This window comes from Electrophorus electricus, chromosome 8 (genome assembly GCF_013358815.1).
Source record: "Electrophorus electricus isolate fEleEle1 chromosome 8, fEleEle1.pri, whole genome shotgun sequence".
Lineage (NCBI taxonomy): Eukaryota > Metazoa > Chordata > Actinopteri > Gymnotiformes > Gymnotidae > Electrophorus > Electrophorus electricus.
This window is the reverse complement of record NC_049542.1, coordinates 5547869-5563926: the sequence shown is the minus strand read 5'-3', so window position 1 is coordinate 5563926 and position 16058 is coordinate 5547869. Positions and strand designations below refer to the sequence as shown.

At 47.6% G+C, this 16058-nt stretch overlaps 1 protein-coding gene across 1 annotated transcript in view; it reads left to right on the top strand.

The window, feature by feature from the left end:
• Positions 1–15928, top strand: part of bach2b (BTB and CNC homology 1, basic leucine zipper transcription factor 2b) — a 76128-nt gene extending 60200 nt beyond the window's left edge. Inside the window, exons 3-5 of the mRNA XM_027014079.2 lie at positions 660–2135; positions 10818–11024; positions 12881–15928. Of these exons, the coding sequence (XP_026869880.2) occupies positions 660–2135; positions 10818–11024; positions 12881–13375 (2178 nt within the window). The 3' untranslated portion in view covers positions 13376–15928. The remainder of the gene's footprint in view (positions 1–659; positions 2136–10817; positions 11025–12880) is intronic.
• Positions 15929–16058: the final 130 nt, after the last annotated feature.

Below are 16058 nucleotides of genomic sequence, written 5' to 3'. Positions count from 1 at the left end.
TTGAGGGAATTCCAGACACCAGTGTGAAACTGCGAGCTTGCTCCTTTACCTAACTTTCCCTTCAGTGCACACACATACATATGTGCACACATACGCACACACACGTACATACACACCCACACACTCATACACTGCTAATGACTGCAGCAGGCCTGAAAACCTACCTAATTACCAGCATTCAGATGGCAGCACCTGCTCAGCATTTGGGGGGGGGAGCCTGGCTCTTAAAGCCATTTTCTTACTTTAAATATCTGTTTAGGCTGTGCAGACCCTTCGCCCTGTTGAGCTCGCGAGAGGCACAGCACACAGACCATCCCATATGGTACCATATGGCTCCATGCACCCTGGCCTGCCATACTGCAGACACCAGGCAGGGGGCGCAAGCTGCTCAGCCAGCAAGTGCAGATAAAGAGATTCTGGGGCCGGGGGAGGGCAGCATGGATGATTGCATCCTGCTGCCACCACTGGCTTTTTCTATCCTGGGCCGTGTGGACCATGTGGTGCTGGCCCAGTACAAGCTTAACCGTGTTTGTTTATGGTCAACAGAACTGTCAGATTGGCAGTGTACACTTCAAGTGCCCTGAACAATGGCAATGCTAAATGTAACACTGGTAATTTCCCCTTTGTGTGTGTGTGTGTGTGTGTTTTTGTGTGTGCAGGTCACTGCCAGGGGCTTTGCTCCACTGTTGCAGTTTGCCTACACAGCCAAGCTTTTTCTCAGCCGTGACAACATCCAGGAAGTGATCCGCTGTGCCGACTTCCTGCGCATGCACAACCTGGAGGACTCATGCTTCCGCTTTCTGGAGGCACAGCTGCGCAGCGAGGAAGACGGTTCCCTGCTCTGCCACAAGGTGGTGCCGGAGAGCAACCACTCGGAGGACGAGAGCATGCATGCCGAGGTAACGGCTCCCACGAACGCCGCAATGCCTGCCTGGGATGGTTCCCCACGCTCCCATCGCTGTGCGGATGCCCTGAGGCAGGCGGAGCACGAGCGGCTGTCGGCAAGCGGTGGTTTTCCGGATGGGCAGGCAGAAGCGGAGCAGCAGGGCGTGGCGGAGCTGCCGCGCTGCCCCAAGTATAGGAAGTACCAGTGGGCCTGCAGCAAGCACAACAACGGAAGCCCCTCACACACCAGTAGTACCTCAGGGTTCCCCAGCACGTTGCTCAGTGGGCCGGTCATGAAGCAGATCAAGCAGGAGCCACCAGGCGAGGATGAGCCCATCCTGCTGGGCCTGTCGGGAGACGAGGGAGGGGACGGGGATGGGGACGGGGACAGCATAGCCGACATGGAGCTGGATGGCGGCAACAAGTCGCCCACGTGCCTGCGCGCCTTCATCAAACAGGGCGTGACGGACCCGGGGACCGCCTCCCAGCTTTTTGTGGGCAGGCTGGCCAAGGCCAGCACTCAGGGAGAGCACAAAAAGGACTACCGGCAGGTGAGAGGGGGCGAGGCAGGAGACGGAGCTGAGACATCCGCGCCTGTGGCCTTCCCCAAAGACGTCGACGGTTTCTCCACAGGGCTGTCACTGCGGTCGGCGTCATGCGACGGCGTTTGCAAGCAGGAGACGGAGCTTGATCGCCGTAGCGTTATCTTCTCGCCTGGTGCGTGTGAGCGGCTGCCGGCGCCTGCCCACTCCTACCCAGGGGGCAACTCGCTGGACAAGGAGCTGCCCAAGGGATTGTGGGTGGGCGGCGGCCAGTCGCTCCCTCTCTCGCAGGCATTTGCACCCGGGACGACAGCAGCAGCTTCAGGTGAGGCTCCGGCTCTCCTGTGTCGCCCGCGTCCCAACACCAGCTGCCCCGTGCCCATAAAGGTGTGCCCACGCTCACCGCCGTCGGAAGCACGCACACGCACCTCCAGCTCCTGCTCATCCTACTCGTACGCTGAAGACGGCAGCGGCGGCTCACCCTGCAGTCTACCCCAGTTCGAGTTCTCCTCGTCGCCATGCTCCACTGTCACCCGCTGCTTGCCTGCTGACCCACAGGAGTCTGGCACGGGCACAGACGCCATCCTCGCAGCCGCCTGCCCCAAGATCAAGTGTGAGCCGCCATACGGTACCAACTCCAGCGACGAGTCCGGCTCCTTCTCTGAGGGCGACAGCGAATCCTGCCACGTCCAGGAGCAAGGAACCGAAGTGAGTGACTGCTTGTTTGCTGTTCAGGGTGAATAGAACCAGTCAGTCGATTCAGCACTATAAACGAGGTCTAGTGCTAGTTGACTTATTCTTATGCCTTAGCTGTTCAAGTCGATCCACTCAGCCTGCATCCCATTTATCTATGTCTCCGACTCCTCCTGCTCTATAGAAAGATTTACTGAAGTCCTATGTGGTGGTTTAAGGCTTGGCAATGAGTGTAATAATTATCGGTTTGTCTGCAGACAGGCCCAGAGTAGACCTAGGTGTGATTTACAGTGATACCGTTCATTGGCTGCGAGCTGCTAGATATTTATCTGCAGCATGAGAGGCAGGTCATGTGATAAGCTAATGAAACGCTCACACTGCCTACATGCAGCATCGCTGACTAATGGGGTGGCAGCCCATGCAGCAGTGCCATAGTCCGAGGCCAGTCTGCACTTTAGCCTTCCTCCGTAGAAGCAGGAAGGGGCTGTGTGGGGAGACAGAGATGCACACAGGAATACCTGTGGCCTTTTTCTCCATCTGCATGAGCTAACCATCCGACAGACTTTCCAGCATTGAACTTAGTTATTGCTCTATAATGAGATCCACCCACTATAACTTTCATCTCGCTTCCTCTCTCTGCAAATTTTGCCAGGTAAACAATAATCTGGAGAACAGATGCTGGAGAACAGTTGTTCATGGGTGAATGTGTGTTTGTCTAAGGGTATTTGTGTTAAACATGCACAAATTTAACAAACATAAACTTAATCCCAATTTCCAAAGAATATGACTTTCAATTGCTACAAATTATCAGCAGTGTAATTTTCATAGTTGTTCTATTAATAACTGCATTAGTATTCAACAAATGCACATTTATTCCTTTTGCGGCAAGGTTTAAAACAAATTGGCACTCTACACAGTTAACAGTTTCAGTACGTGCATAAATTCAGGCTTATACACTTACCGAGAGAGATTACTTTGGTGCTGGCTGTACTATATATCATGATTATAGATGTTTTTAATGCATAATGAAAAGCAGAGTCAATGGTCAGTAAAATAAAGAGGCTTGCTGCAGTGTCTTTCTGATAGACCATTTCCCAGACTTGGCTACACCCACTCATGGGCTGAGGCTTGTGGGAAATAAATGCAAGGTTCTCTCTGAAAATATTTTGATAAATATATTTTCTCTCTATTTTTCTCTTTGTTCCTCTCTACATCTGTCTCTCTCGCTCCTCTCCCTCTGACTTTGCTGGCATGGTTGGCTGATGAGTCAGTACCCCATTCTGCGGTAATCCACCTGGCCAGACACACTCCGATTCAGTGCTGTTTACTGGGAGGAGATCAGCACTTAGCTCACACTGAGAGATATTCAATACGCGCGCACGCACGCACGCGGCAGTGCCAAATACAACCCTCTTTCTTTACCATTTCTGCTGACTAAGCGATGCGTTAGGAGATTTTGTGATGAGCTGAGCGGCTGGCAGAAGTAGGAGGTCGTGTCATAAAAAGCCCCTCAGCAGAGAACGAAGGGCATGTACACGGTCTTGACCCTGCCGGTGGTGCGGCTTTCACGAAAGACAGGTGGAGAACAGCGTGGTAATGCCGCAGCGCTGGACCTGCTACAGCTTGAAAAGTGCTCGCGGAGGGGAAGGGGAGTCGTAACACGCAGAGCGAACTGGCATGTCGCCATGGCAACGGGTGCCATGAAGAAATGAGGTAGCTAGTTTTGGCAGGTTGAGTCACAAACAGGGAAACGACCAGTAAGAATATCTCGTCAGCACTGAGTGAAAATATATCAATAAATTAACAGTGTGAGCTTGCTATTAATGGGCGATTATTAGTAATCGAAACATCTGTGCCTTCCTGACATAAACAGACACAGAACCACATCGTTACAGTGTCTGACTTTTAGTGTTTGATGGGGGGCTCTCTGAGCATTGTGAGTTGAAGGATGTGGACTGATGTTTGCTCTATTGATATCCAGAGTTAAAACATTTAAATTCCTCACTCTATTCATTAGAAAAATAATTTAAAAAATATATATATAAAGTTTAAAGTTTGTATTAAAAAAAATGCAAAGAAACCTATAGATCCCTACAGAAAGTAAAATTTTATTGTTGTAGAAACTTCCTTGTTTCTTTGGAACCATCACATCTATGCTTAATGTCTAAACATCATATCTAAGCAACAAAAATATCAGACCCTTCAGAGAGAAGCGTTGGGGACTCCAGACTGACTCGTCAGAGTGAATTAACGTAGCGGTCCGACAGGACGGAGTAAAAACGACTCACAGAGGTACGCATATAGCTGCCCTTTCTTAGAAAATGCTACCTCACGTTCCGTCATATCTCTCTCTCACCAAATGTTTACGCAGGAGCGGGGGAAGAGCGCTCCCACTGCCTGTGTTTACACCGCAGGAGGGGGGGAGAGAGAGAGAGAAACGCCGTTTTTAAAATACCCGCAACTTACCGCTGGAAACAATGGATTTAGCAGAGGAAGTTGTTAAAATGTAGGCTAAACGGGGCAGTGGCCAGTAAGTCGGTGCTGGAGACCATCCAGAGCGCCTCGCTCTTTCCTGGTTCAGGATGCTGGGATGCCGAACGCAGCAATTTAAATAGGCAGGACGCTTCTCCAAGAACAACTAAGAGATGCCGCATAACGAGCTGCGATTGCGCTCTAGCGCACGTTGCGCGCCGCGCATAACACGCGTCGCACCCAGCCGAGCTGCTCACGTGTACGCGGAATGTTGTAAAGTCAAGCTCCGCTAAGACAGCGTGTCCCGGGACGCAGCACCGCACATCTGCAGGGGAAGGTGATATTGACGCCCGCCTCTTTCAAAGGCTCCGGGAGAGTCGCGTGAGGACGTCGCGTGGTCCGCCCGGTCCCCGCTCCATCGATCCCCCGGCCTGCGCGCGCGCTTCTTTCCTTTCGCTGTGAAGCGTCGCGAGATGATTTAACCCTTGACGCTCTACAGGAAGTGAAAAGTGAGTTCGATACTACTGTCGCTCCATCTTCTAAAGCGTTAAGGGTTTTCTCGCTATGAGCCTGCTGTGGTCTGGTTATTATTGTGTGAATTCTCCTTTGGTAAAATCGCAAAACCGCACGATACGCATTCCGGAGAGACTGGTCTATCACAATTTTCTGTTTCGACTTGCCCTAAGAGCATAACGTCACATAGGCCTATTATGGATGTATTCAAAGACAAAATGACTAAGGTTACACTGTCGGGAGTTTACCGACTAATATCATCAATTTTTTCCAGTGAAGATTTTTCACTGCATATAGCGTTAAGCCTAAGACTTGGCTGGGTCCAGAAATCAAGACCAAACTCTGCGACCTAGTCTAGGATTAGGTTTAGTGTGCATTTGCATAACAGTCCCTGACAGCACTGCATGTTCCCAAGATCTAATGTCCACATAACAAGTCTTCCCAGGTTTATCAAGACTAATGGATTTAGGTCAGAACAGAGTGGAAGAATGCCATTTGTTTATTTATTTTTTTTATCGGAATAAAGTGATGTTGTGGAGTCTTCCAAAAATACTAATCTAGGCCACCACTAGCCTGCACCGACATGCATACAGAATACAGACAATACTTCATACATGCACACACTAGAACACAGACACTCTGATCCCAGAGGAATGAGAGAATGAGAGCCCTGTGATGACCAGGTACAGGCCCATCAGTCCATCTCTGTGTGTGTGTGTGTGTGTGTGTGTGTGTGTGTGTGTGTGTGTGTGTGTGTGTGTGTGTGTGTGTGTGTGTGTGTGTGTGTGTGTGTGTGTGTGTGTGTGCGCGTGCAGGTGTGTTTGTGTGAGCAGATATAGTGCTTTCATTACTAAGTCAGTGTGAAGAGTTCCTATAAGAACAGCTGAGTTCAGAGAAGAGAGACGGAATACCTCAAACCCAAGTCCTGCTTTCATCATTTCTCTTATCTGTCACAGTGAATCCTTTTATTGAAACACATGTAGCCCAGACATCTGTAGCTGTGAGGCCATATAAAACAGAATAGTGATACTGTGTGAATAGATCATCTAGAACTAGAAGCTGTGGTTGATGATCTCTGAAGAGACTTCACAGCTTTCTGGAGCCTAGGGGCCTCAGACAGGTGGGTTATCTACAACACCAGGACAGGTCTGCTCTTCTGACCCATTCTTTCTAGCCCTCAGTGCCCACGTTCGAGCTCAGGGTGGAGGTGGGGGTGGGGGGTAGAAAAAGAGAGATGAGGGGGGGGGAGAAAGAAGGAGAAAGATGGAGAGAGAGATGAGCGCGAGAGAGGGCGAGAAAGGGAGATGGACCATCACTGCTGCAAGTAACAGATGAGACCTACTTTTCAGTCCAGACCCATTTCCAAAGCAATGATCCATTGAGAGAAGGAGAGAAGTTGTGTGTGTGTGTGTGTGTGTGTGTGTGTGTGTGTGTGTGTGTGTGTGTGTGTATGTGTGTGTGTGTATGTGTGTGTGTGTATGTGTGTGTGTGTATGTGTGTGTGTGTGTATGTGTGTGTGTGTGTGTGTGTGTGTGTGTGTGTGTGTGTGTGTGTGTGTGTGTGTGCGCGTGCAGGTGTGTTTGTGTGAGCAGATATAGTGCTTTCATTACTAAGTCAGTGTGAAGAGTTCCTATAAGAACAGCTGAGTTCAGAGAAGAGAGACGGAATACCTCAAACCCAAGTCCTGCTTTCATCATTTCTCTTATCTGTCACAGTGAATCCTTTTATTGAAACACATGTAGCCCAGACATCTGTAGCTGTGAGGCCATATAAAACAGAATAGTGATACTGTGTGAATAGATCATCTAGAACTAGAAGCTGTGGTTGATGATCTCTGAAGAGACTTCACAGCTTTCTGGAGCCTAGGGGCCTCAGACAGGTGGGTTATCTACAACACCAGGACAGGTCTGCTCTTCTGACCCATTCTTTCTAGCCCTCAGTGCCCACGTTCGAGCTCAGGGTGGAGGTGGGGGTGGGGGGTAGAAAAAGAGAGATGAGGGGGGGGGGAGAAAGAAGGAGAAAGATGGAGAGAGAGATGAGCGCGAGAGAGGGCGAGAAAGGGAGATGGACCATCACTGCTGCAAGTAACAGATGAGACCTACTTTTCAGTCCAGACCCATTTCCAAAGCAATGATCCATTGAGAGAAGGAGAGAAGTTGTGTGTGTGTGTGTGTGTGTGTGTGTGTGTGTGTGTGTGTGTGTGTGTGTATGTGTGTGTGTGTGTGTGTGTGTGTGTATGTGTGTGTGTGTGTGTGTGTGTGTGTGTGTGTGTGTGTGTGTGTGTGTGTGTGTGTGTGTGTGTGTGTGAGAGAGAGAGAGAGAGAGAGAGAGAGAGAGAGAAAGAAAGAAAAGAATCCAGAGCAGGTCTGAATTTATGAACACCGCTGGTGTTCACTCTGTCATGTTGCCTTGTTGCTGGAGTGCTTTCCCCTGGTGGAGCACTAAATATCGCCCCCCCCCCCCCCCCCCCAAATAACACACCCACCCCTTCCCTTTCCACACACACCCATGGCTCTGCTTCCCCATGCCCATCCTTGTATCTCTCTGACAGGCCCTCTGGGGCAGGGGGAAGGTCACTCAGGAAACGTGCCTCCTCCTCCATCTTTCTGGCTAAAACACTTAGCTGGTACTGGGCCCCCCAGGCAATACTCCACTAAAACACTTAGCTGATACTGGGGCCCCCAGGCAGTACTCCACTAAAACACTTAGCTGGTACTGGCCCCCCAGGTAGGACTCCACTAAAACACTTAGCTGGTACTGGGCCTCCCCAGGCAGTACTCCACTAAAACACTTAGCTGGTACTGGCCCCCCAGGTAGGACTCCACTAAAACACTTAGCTGGTACTGGGCCCCCCAGGCCAGTACCACTTAGCTGGTACTGGGCCCCATAGGCAGTACTCCACTAAAACACTTAGCTGGTACTGGGCCCCCCAGGCCAGTACCAGTTAGCTGGTACTGGGCTCCCCAGGCAGTACTCCACTAAAACACTTAGCTGGTACTGGGCTCCACAGGCAGTACTCCACTAAAACACTTAGCTGGTACTGGGCCCCCCAGGCCAGTACCACTTAGCTGGTACTGGGCCCCATAGGCAGTACTCCACTAAAACACTTAGCTGGTACTGGGCCCCCCAGGCCAGTACCAGTTAGCTGGTACTGGGCTCCCCAGGCAGTACTCCTCTAAAACACTTAGCTGGTACTGGGCCCCCCAGGCAGTACTCCTCTAAAACACTTAGCTGGTACTGGGCCCCCCAGGCCAGTACCACTTAGCTGGTACTGGGCCCCATAGGCAGTACTCCACTAAAACACTTAGCTGGTACTGGGCCCCCCAGGCCAGTACCAGTTAGCTGGTACTGGCTCCCCAGGCAGTACTCCTCTAAAACACTTAGCTGGTACTGGGCTCCCCAGGCAGTACTCCTCTAAAACACTTAGCTGGTACTGGGCCCCCCAGGCAGTACTCCTCTAAAACACTTAGCTGGTACTGGGCCCCCCAGGCAGTACTCCACTAAAACACTTAGCTGGTACTGGGCCCCCCAGGCAGTACTCCACTAAAACACTTAGCTGGTACTGGCTCCCCAGGCAGTACTCCTCTAAAACACTTAGCTGGTACTGGGCTCCCCAGGCAGTACTCCTCTAAAACACTTAGCTGGTACTGGCTCCCCAGGCAGTACTCCACTAAAACACTTAGCTGGTACTGGGCCCCCAGGCCTCCACCTATCCTCCACCCCCACCTCCACTCCATGTCCATGCCTCATTGACAAGGCTCCATGCTGCTCCGCCACCTCTTGCCTGCTTCCTCTTCTCTGAAGGGACTGGCCGAGAGGGGAGAAGCTTATGATCTTTGATCTCTGCTTCATGGAGCAAGACACCTGGCCTGGGATCAGGTTTGACCTTTCACATCTCGGTGAGTGTTGTTACGTGGATACGGGGCAGCTGAGAGCAGCAGCCTGACTACTGCTCTTTTCCATGGAAATTAGAAACCTTCCCTACAGCTGAAAGTTTTCAGCAGTGTAAGTGTACATGGTGTTTTCAAACACTCATCATCTGATGTGTACATGGTGTTTTCAAACACTCATCATCTGATGTATACATGGTGTTTTCAAACACTTTCATAATGCCCTTGCCCATTTAGGTATTCACTTTTACTTACTCCAATAGCTTAATTTGCATCCATTTACAATTATAAGCATCTGGTAAATGGAGCTCTGCAACAATCACATGAACTCATTAACTTTAAAAAAGGCCTGCTCTCATGTCTCATATGTAAAGTTTGTCACAGCCTACACTGTTTTAGTGAGTTTGTAGGCTAGACACCTGTGAACTGTTACTGTTTTGGACTCTGTACCTTTTCTATTCAGAAAGGTTTTTTTTTTTTTATTATTTTTTTTTTTTTTTTTTTTTTTTTTTTTTCAACTTGCTGTAGCATATCTCCATATCAGTGGAATTGTATGCATCCTAGATGGGTTGTCAGGCTGTGACACCTTTGACACAACTGATCAGAAAGGTCCGGCTAGCTACACACAGCCCTTGTCTCAACTCAGTAATGTATAGGAAACATACTGTTGCTATGTTCTTCATAAAGGAAAGACCAGCTGAAGATCTCAAGAGAGGAAAAAAACGAGAGAGAGAGAGAGAGAGAGAGAGAGAGAGAGCGAGCGAGAGAGAGAGAGAGAGAGAGAGAGAGAGAGAGAGAGAGAGAGAGAGAGAACCATTTCCATCCTGTTCAACTTTATTCTTTCCTGGGTTCCTGAGTGGCTACCTGCGGGGCGAAGGGCACTGTTTCTCTATTCTCTCTCTCTCCTCTTTCTCTCATTCTTTTTCCCTTGCTTCCTTTTCTCCTCTCTCTCTCTCTCTCTCCCCCTCCAGCTCAGTCTCTCTGGAGTGAGCAGCTATCGGTCGGGTATCCGTGTGTGTGATGTGCTTATCAGAACGCCTGCCAAGACCGGAGGCAACAGGGCCTGGGCTCTCTGCACCAGCAGGGGCAACAACAGACAGAAAACGCCTTAGATGTGCTCATCAAACACATTTATGGGAGCCAGATATTAGAACCTTTTCTCATTCTACTATTTTGTTTACGTGTGTACGTGTGTGCGTGCGTGCGTGTGTGTGTGTGTGTGTGTGTGGCTGTGGTATTACATGGTCAGATGTGAAGAAAGTCCCTGTAGTAATACAGTGTTAACAGCGTGGATTAGCATACTCATCCCCAAAAGTAATAATGCGACAGGAATCTGAATGAGGAGAGCAGACATAAACCAGTGAGCCAGCTGTCTCTCCTCACTATGTTATTGCCTGCTCTTTGCTGCGGTCACCCTGACAGATGGAGGAATGCGCTTCCTTTTCATTTGTCCTCTCTCTCTATCTTTCTCTCTCTCTATCGCTCTCTCTCTCTCTCTCTCTCTCTCTCTCTCTCATTCCCTCTGCCTGTCTGTCTCTGTATCTTATCTGATGACTATAAAATAGAACAAGTCAACATTATCCAACTTGTCTTCTCGTTCTCACGGTGTGCCGAGGGGTGTGGGGTTATGCTGGCCTCTTGTGGTAAAAATATGAACTGCAGGTCTAAATAAGAATGTGAAACAAAAAATTAATTATGACAATACTTTAGTGTGTTGTAAGGCACAGTAAGTATACCTATTGAGAGATCATTGAGCGGGCCAAATAAATGTGGAATGTGAATGTAGAAACTTTAAAAAAGCGAACGTGTGTTCTCGTTCTAGATCAAGCTTCCTTTCCCCGTCGATCAGATCACGAATCTTCCGCGGAACGACTTCCAGATGATGGTGAAGATGCACAAGCTGAGCGCGGAGCAGCTTGAGTTCATCCATGATGTGCGTCGGCGCAGTAAGAACCGCATCGCCGCACAGCGCTGCCGAAAGAGGAAACTAGACTGCATCCTCAATTTGGAGTGTGAAATACGCAAACTGGTATGTAGGGTTTGCACGTTTTTTACATGTGTTTTTACAGACACAATAGCTACTTCAGGAATTTATTTTAGGTTTTCTGTATGACAGTAACGTTGTAATGAAGCAATCGAGGTTTTTTTAAGCTGTCACCAAATATATTAGCATCACAATACCACAGAGTGCTTCACATACGCGGAAACTCGGATTTCGGTGCTATGAAAGCTTCTGTTCAGTTCTGACCACAGTGGGCAAGGCCTCTTTCTCTGTATAGTTTCTCAGTTCACTCTCTCACTTGTCCCTGTTGCCATGGCAGCCCTGCTGGTGTCAGTCACTGGGGCAGCCCCATGGATTTTCCACGGCAGGGGCGGAGCCTGATGTCTTTCATGTATGGCATCATGTGTGTGTGTGTGTGTGTGTGTGGTACACCACACTAAGAGAACTGACAGCAGATATATGTCTCTTTGTCTCTCTCTCTCTCTCTCTCTCTCTCTCTCACTCACACACACAAAACTCTGATACAATCTTGCATTGTTAAGTGGAGATGTGCTGAAGAAATGCAATGCTTTTCTCTTTTTTACATTCTGTCTGTTTTTCTCTCCTTTCCCTCACACACACACACACACACACACACACACACACACACACACACACACACACACACACAGATGTACACACACATTTTCATGTTCTATCTTTTGATTACAGGGTACTTCATTTCAGTGGGTTTTGATCATTTAATGTGGACTTAACTAGTAAGATTTTAAAAGAAAAGGTGAAAGAGAGAGAGAGAGAGAGAGAGAGAGAAAGAGAGAGACAGAGATCTATAGAATGCAATGGTGCGTTCTGATTAGTAGTGGGGCCTCTGATGGGGTGGATGTAGGGAGTGTGTGTTGTGCCGTAGGCGTGCTGCTCTCTAGGGTGTCCTATATAACTCAATCACTCCCTGAAGGACTCCGAATGGAACTGTGCTACACATTACTATTGTAAAGGCGGGTGGGTGCGTGCAGAGGCGGCAGGCTCAAATCCCATCAAAGAGCAGAAATCTGGGTCACGATTGGGTACACTGCACAGTGTTGGTTTTGAAATCTCACTTCACAGAGGGTCCATAATAATGTTCTCCGGTAAGAGAACATAAGTGTGCTGATTAGGGATGCTTGGGTATCCTAACGATTTCAAGGTGTCCTAGATTCTAGATCAGCAAAGTCGCCTTAAGATATTTGATGAATGCTCATGAAGTTGCCAGCTGGGAATCTATAGATTCATGCTGCATCTTAGTGCAGACACATCAGTGAATCCCAGCAGGCTCGGGATTAGTGAGGGCAAACTTCAGGTCACAGCTGAAAAGTGGCGTTTGTGATCGGCCAACAGGGGGCGCGCCGCAAGCAGTATTGTGGTGGTCGAATTGAGCCGTAATCACACATGCAGTGCAGCAGTCTGCCAGGCTGCATCAAATCTGAGTCTGAGCGCTCAGCTCCTTCAAGTCACTTTAGGTGAATTTAAATAAATAAGCAAACAAACAAACAAATACAAATATTTTAAAAAGTGCATTTCAGTTCTGAAAGCCAGCTATGCATCACCACAAACACCACAAACAATATCATTGTAAATCTAATATCTAATCAAAAATCAACATTTGGTGTTGGTTTTGTTGCCTTTATTTAATTGAGAGCTTAAAGCTTAAAGCTAAGTATTAAAACTTTTAACAGTCTTCTGGTGGGAACTATTAAGTGTTTTAAAGTATTTTTTTTATTAAAAAAAGATGTGTAACACTTCTGTGTGTGTGTGTGTGTGTGTGTGTGTGTGTGTGTGTGTGTGTGTGTGTGTGTGTGTGTGTGTGTGTGTGTGTGTGTGCATAAATGTGCACCCATCCCCCTCAGGTGTGTGAGAAGGAGAAACTCCTAACCGAGCGAAACCAGCTGAAGGCGTGTATGGGGGAACTGTGGGAGAACTTTTCCTGTTTGTCTCAAGAGGTGTGCAGGGATGTGCAGCTGAGCCCCGAGCAGGTCCAGTCTCTACCCCACTACTGCCCTGTTCTCCGCCCTGCCCCCCCCTCCCCCAGTAACCGCGCCCCTTCTGTGGCCAGCATCGACCTCACCACCCGCTCGGGAGCCACCACGCCCGACCCGGGCTTCCTCAAGTTGCCCACCTGCGATGTCGATGGGCAGCTGGCACCAGCATCAACCCAGTGGGGCACCGGGAATGGGGTGGAGCACGTGGACAACGGTGAAAGGGAAGAGACAAAAGCCAGCTCCGCCTACTCAGAGTCGGGCCTGTCCCTGGAACAGTCCAATCATACAGTGACAGTAGACTTCTGCCAGGAGATGACAGATAAATGTACCACTGACGAACAGCCAAGGAAGGACTGTACCTAGTGACAGTAGTGGTTTTCCACTTGTTTTGTTTTGTTTTTGTTTTTTTGTTTTTTTATTTACTTTTTGTTTTTGCTTTAATTATTTAAATTAGATATGTCTTCTGACAAACCCTCAAAGCTCGAGGGTTGATGAGATGGTCAGCCAGTGTTATATGATTTTTTTTCTGTTAATTTTTATATATTTATGTCTTTTGTTGTCTTTTTTTTTTTTGGTTCGTTTTTCTTTTGGTTTTTTTTTGTTGTTGTTGTTGTTGTTTTAAATGGTTGACACTACAGTTGTCTTAACAGCAGCAATACTGTTCCTGCAGGATCTCTCCAGCTCAGCCTCAGAGTGGCTGCAGTTTCTCCCAGAGCTCTTGTCATGGTGCTAGACCTTTCTCCCTTCACTGACCTCTGACCTCTGCCATCTCCTTCCAATTACAGTCCACTTGAGGGGACAGGCTTTGAGCCTGCCTCCCAGTCAGACCTCCATGGACCTAGCCGAAGCATGTTCTCTCCGTCTCTCGCTCCTTTTTTCTCCTGTAATTTTCCTCTACCTCCTTCACTCTCTCTCGGACAGCAAAATCAGCAGTGTTAAATTAACACCTATAGTGTTCAAAAGGCTCCAGTTGTACATCGTGATAATTTAGCACTGGTCATTTTTCTGAGTTTCTCTCTCTCTCTCTCTCTCTCTCTCTCTCTCTCTCTCTCTCTCTCTCTCTCTCTCTCTCTCTCTCACTTTGTGACCCTTGTCACAGCAAATTCAAACTCAGGAAATATTCAGAATGTTATAGGAACTCATAAAATAGAAATTCATAAAAAAAAAAAGGATAAAGATTCTGTACATGAAATATTCTCTTTTTACTGCAGCTAGACCACAAATGTTCATATGCAAAAAAAAAAAAAATTGTCTTCTGTGTTACACATTTGTAGTGTCTCCACAACACTTAATTTGTACGGACAGTTGTATCTTTAAAAAAAAAAAAAAAAAAAAAAAAAAAAAAAAAAAAAAAACCCAAACAACAACAAACACATTCCTCTATTGCCTTCTACAGCACGGAAATGAAGGAATGAGCAATGAAAAGGAAAAAAGAAAGTGCAGATTGGAATTCTAGTACTTCTAGTATCAATTGCTAATGTCCCCCTTCACATCAGCAATACTATTGTGTTTGGGTGTTTTTGATGGTTATGTACAAAGTGCTTGCTGGGCCGAACATGTGTTGTATGTAGTACTGAGCATGGCGAGTTTATTGGTAACCTTGGTAGCACATTCCATGTGTTCCTCTTGCGCTGCGCTTCATGTTGTGCACCTTTGGTTGCCAAGGGAAAAATATTTGCTTTGCTGTTTCATGTCTGAAGTGAATTGCCCATGACTGTCGGTGTGCTTAAAACTCAGGAAAATAGCTTCTCACACACACACACACACACACACACACACGCACACGCACGCACGCACACGCACCCACACACGTCATACACAGACATACCCCTGATGTAAGCCCCTTGCATGTCACTTGGTTTAAATGCATTGTGAGTATTTAATCTGCTCCAGACAGATTTGCCCTTCAGAAATTTGGAAAAAGCCCAATCTCTCTTTTAGAGGAACCTTTGTCCTTAGTCAGTATTTAAAGATGCTGTGTGTGTGTGTGTGTGTGTGTGTGTATGTGTGTGTATCATGAAGACTCCATAGACACACTTTTAGAACTGTTTCAGTGTTATGTTTAAAATACTTTATCAAAAAAAGATACCTACCTTCCAAATGGAGGAGGTGGAGACATGTCCAGCTCCCTTGGGAGCAGGTGCTGATGCGTGAGCTCTGGTAAGGCCTCTTCCTGAGCCTGTGTCGGCTTCCAGCACTTACCGTCTCCCCCCGTTGAGCATGGAAGTGGGCATGCATGCATTTGCCATCCACCTGGAGCGGTGACTAGTATTGGTGCGACTTTGGTCAGTTGGTTTGTGAAGCTCGTTAAAAAAAAAACCCCACCCCCACCCCCCCGGGGCTCGAGCTGGCTAGGCAACATGGGATCCCTCTCGCCCTAGTACACCCTCCAGCTGCTCAGCACTTCATAAAGGGTAGATTTCACATTCAGAACCCTAAAAGTCTGAAACTGAAGCACTTACAATAGGCTCTTATAAAGGCCCCCATATGAACAGATAATCGTTTGTACCACAGTTGTTTATATTTTAAGCTATTTCACAGTTAGCTGATGAAGACCAAGTCCAGGAACGAGACAGCAACCAAAAATGAGAGAAATGGAAATAAAAAGTTGCAATACAAGATAGTTCTCAATTCACATTTGATTGTCTAAGAGTTGAATAAGCTAAATCCAAGCTCTGGTTCAAAAAGAACCAAGTAAATCAGTTTTAACTTAAATGGGTATTTAACCACCCTTTAAAATAGTTCTGTATTTGCCCTAATTGTACATTTGTTAGAGACTTATATCTATCATAGGACTGCATGCTGCCTGTATATTTTTTTAGTTTGTCTCTTTGCCCTAGGAGTGGCCTAGTGCAGCTTTTCTTGGAGGTCATTGGTTTAATAGCGTCTTATTTGCTGAATTCCAGTAATAGGATTCGATGATTTACACACAATCTTCTCAAAAAGCTGTTCTCATAGTAGGTGAAACACAGACACCAACCACCAATCACTGCAATATTGTAAAATAACTTGGAATATTGTTTTTAGAATGAGATCCTGACATGAC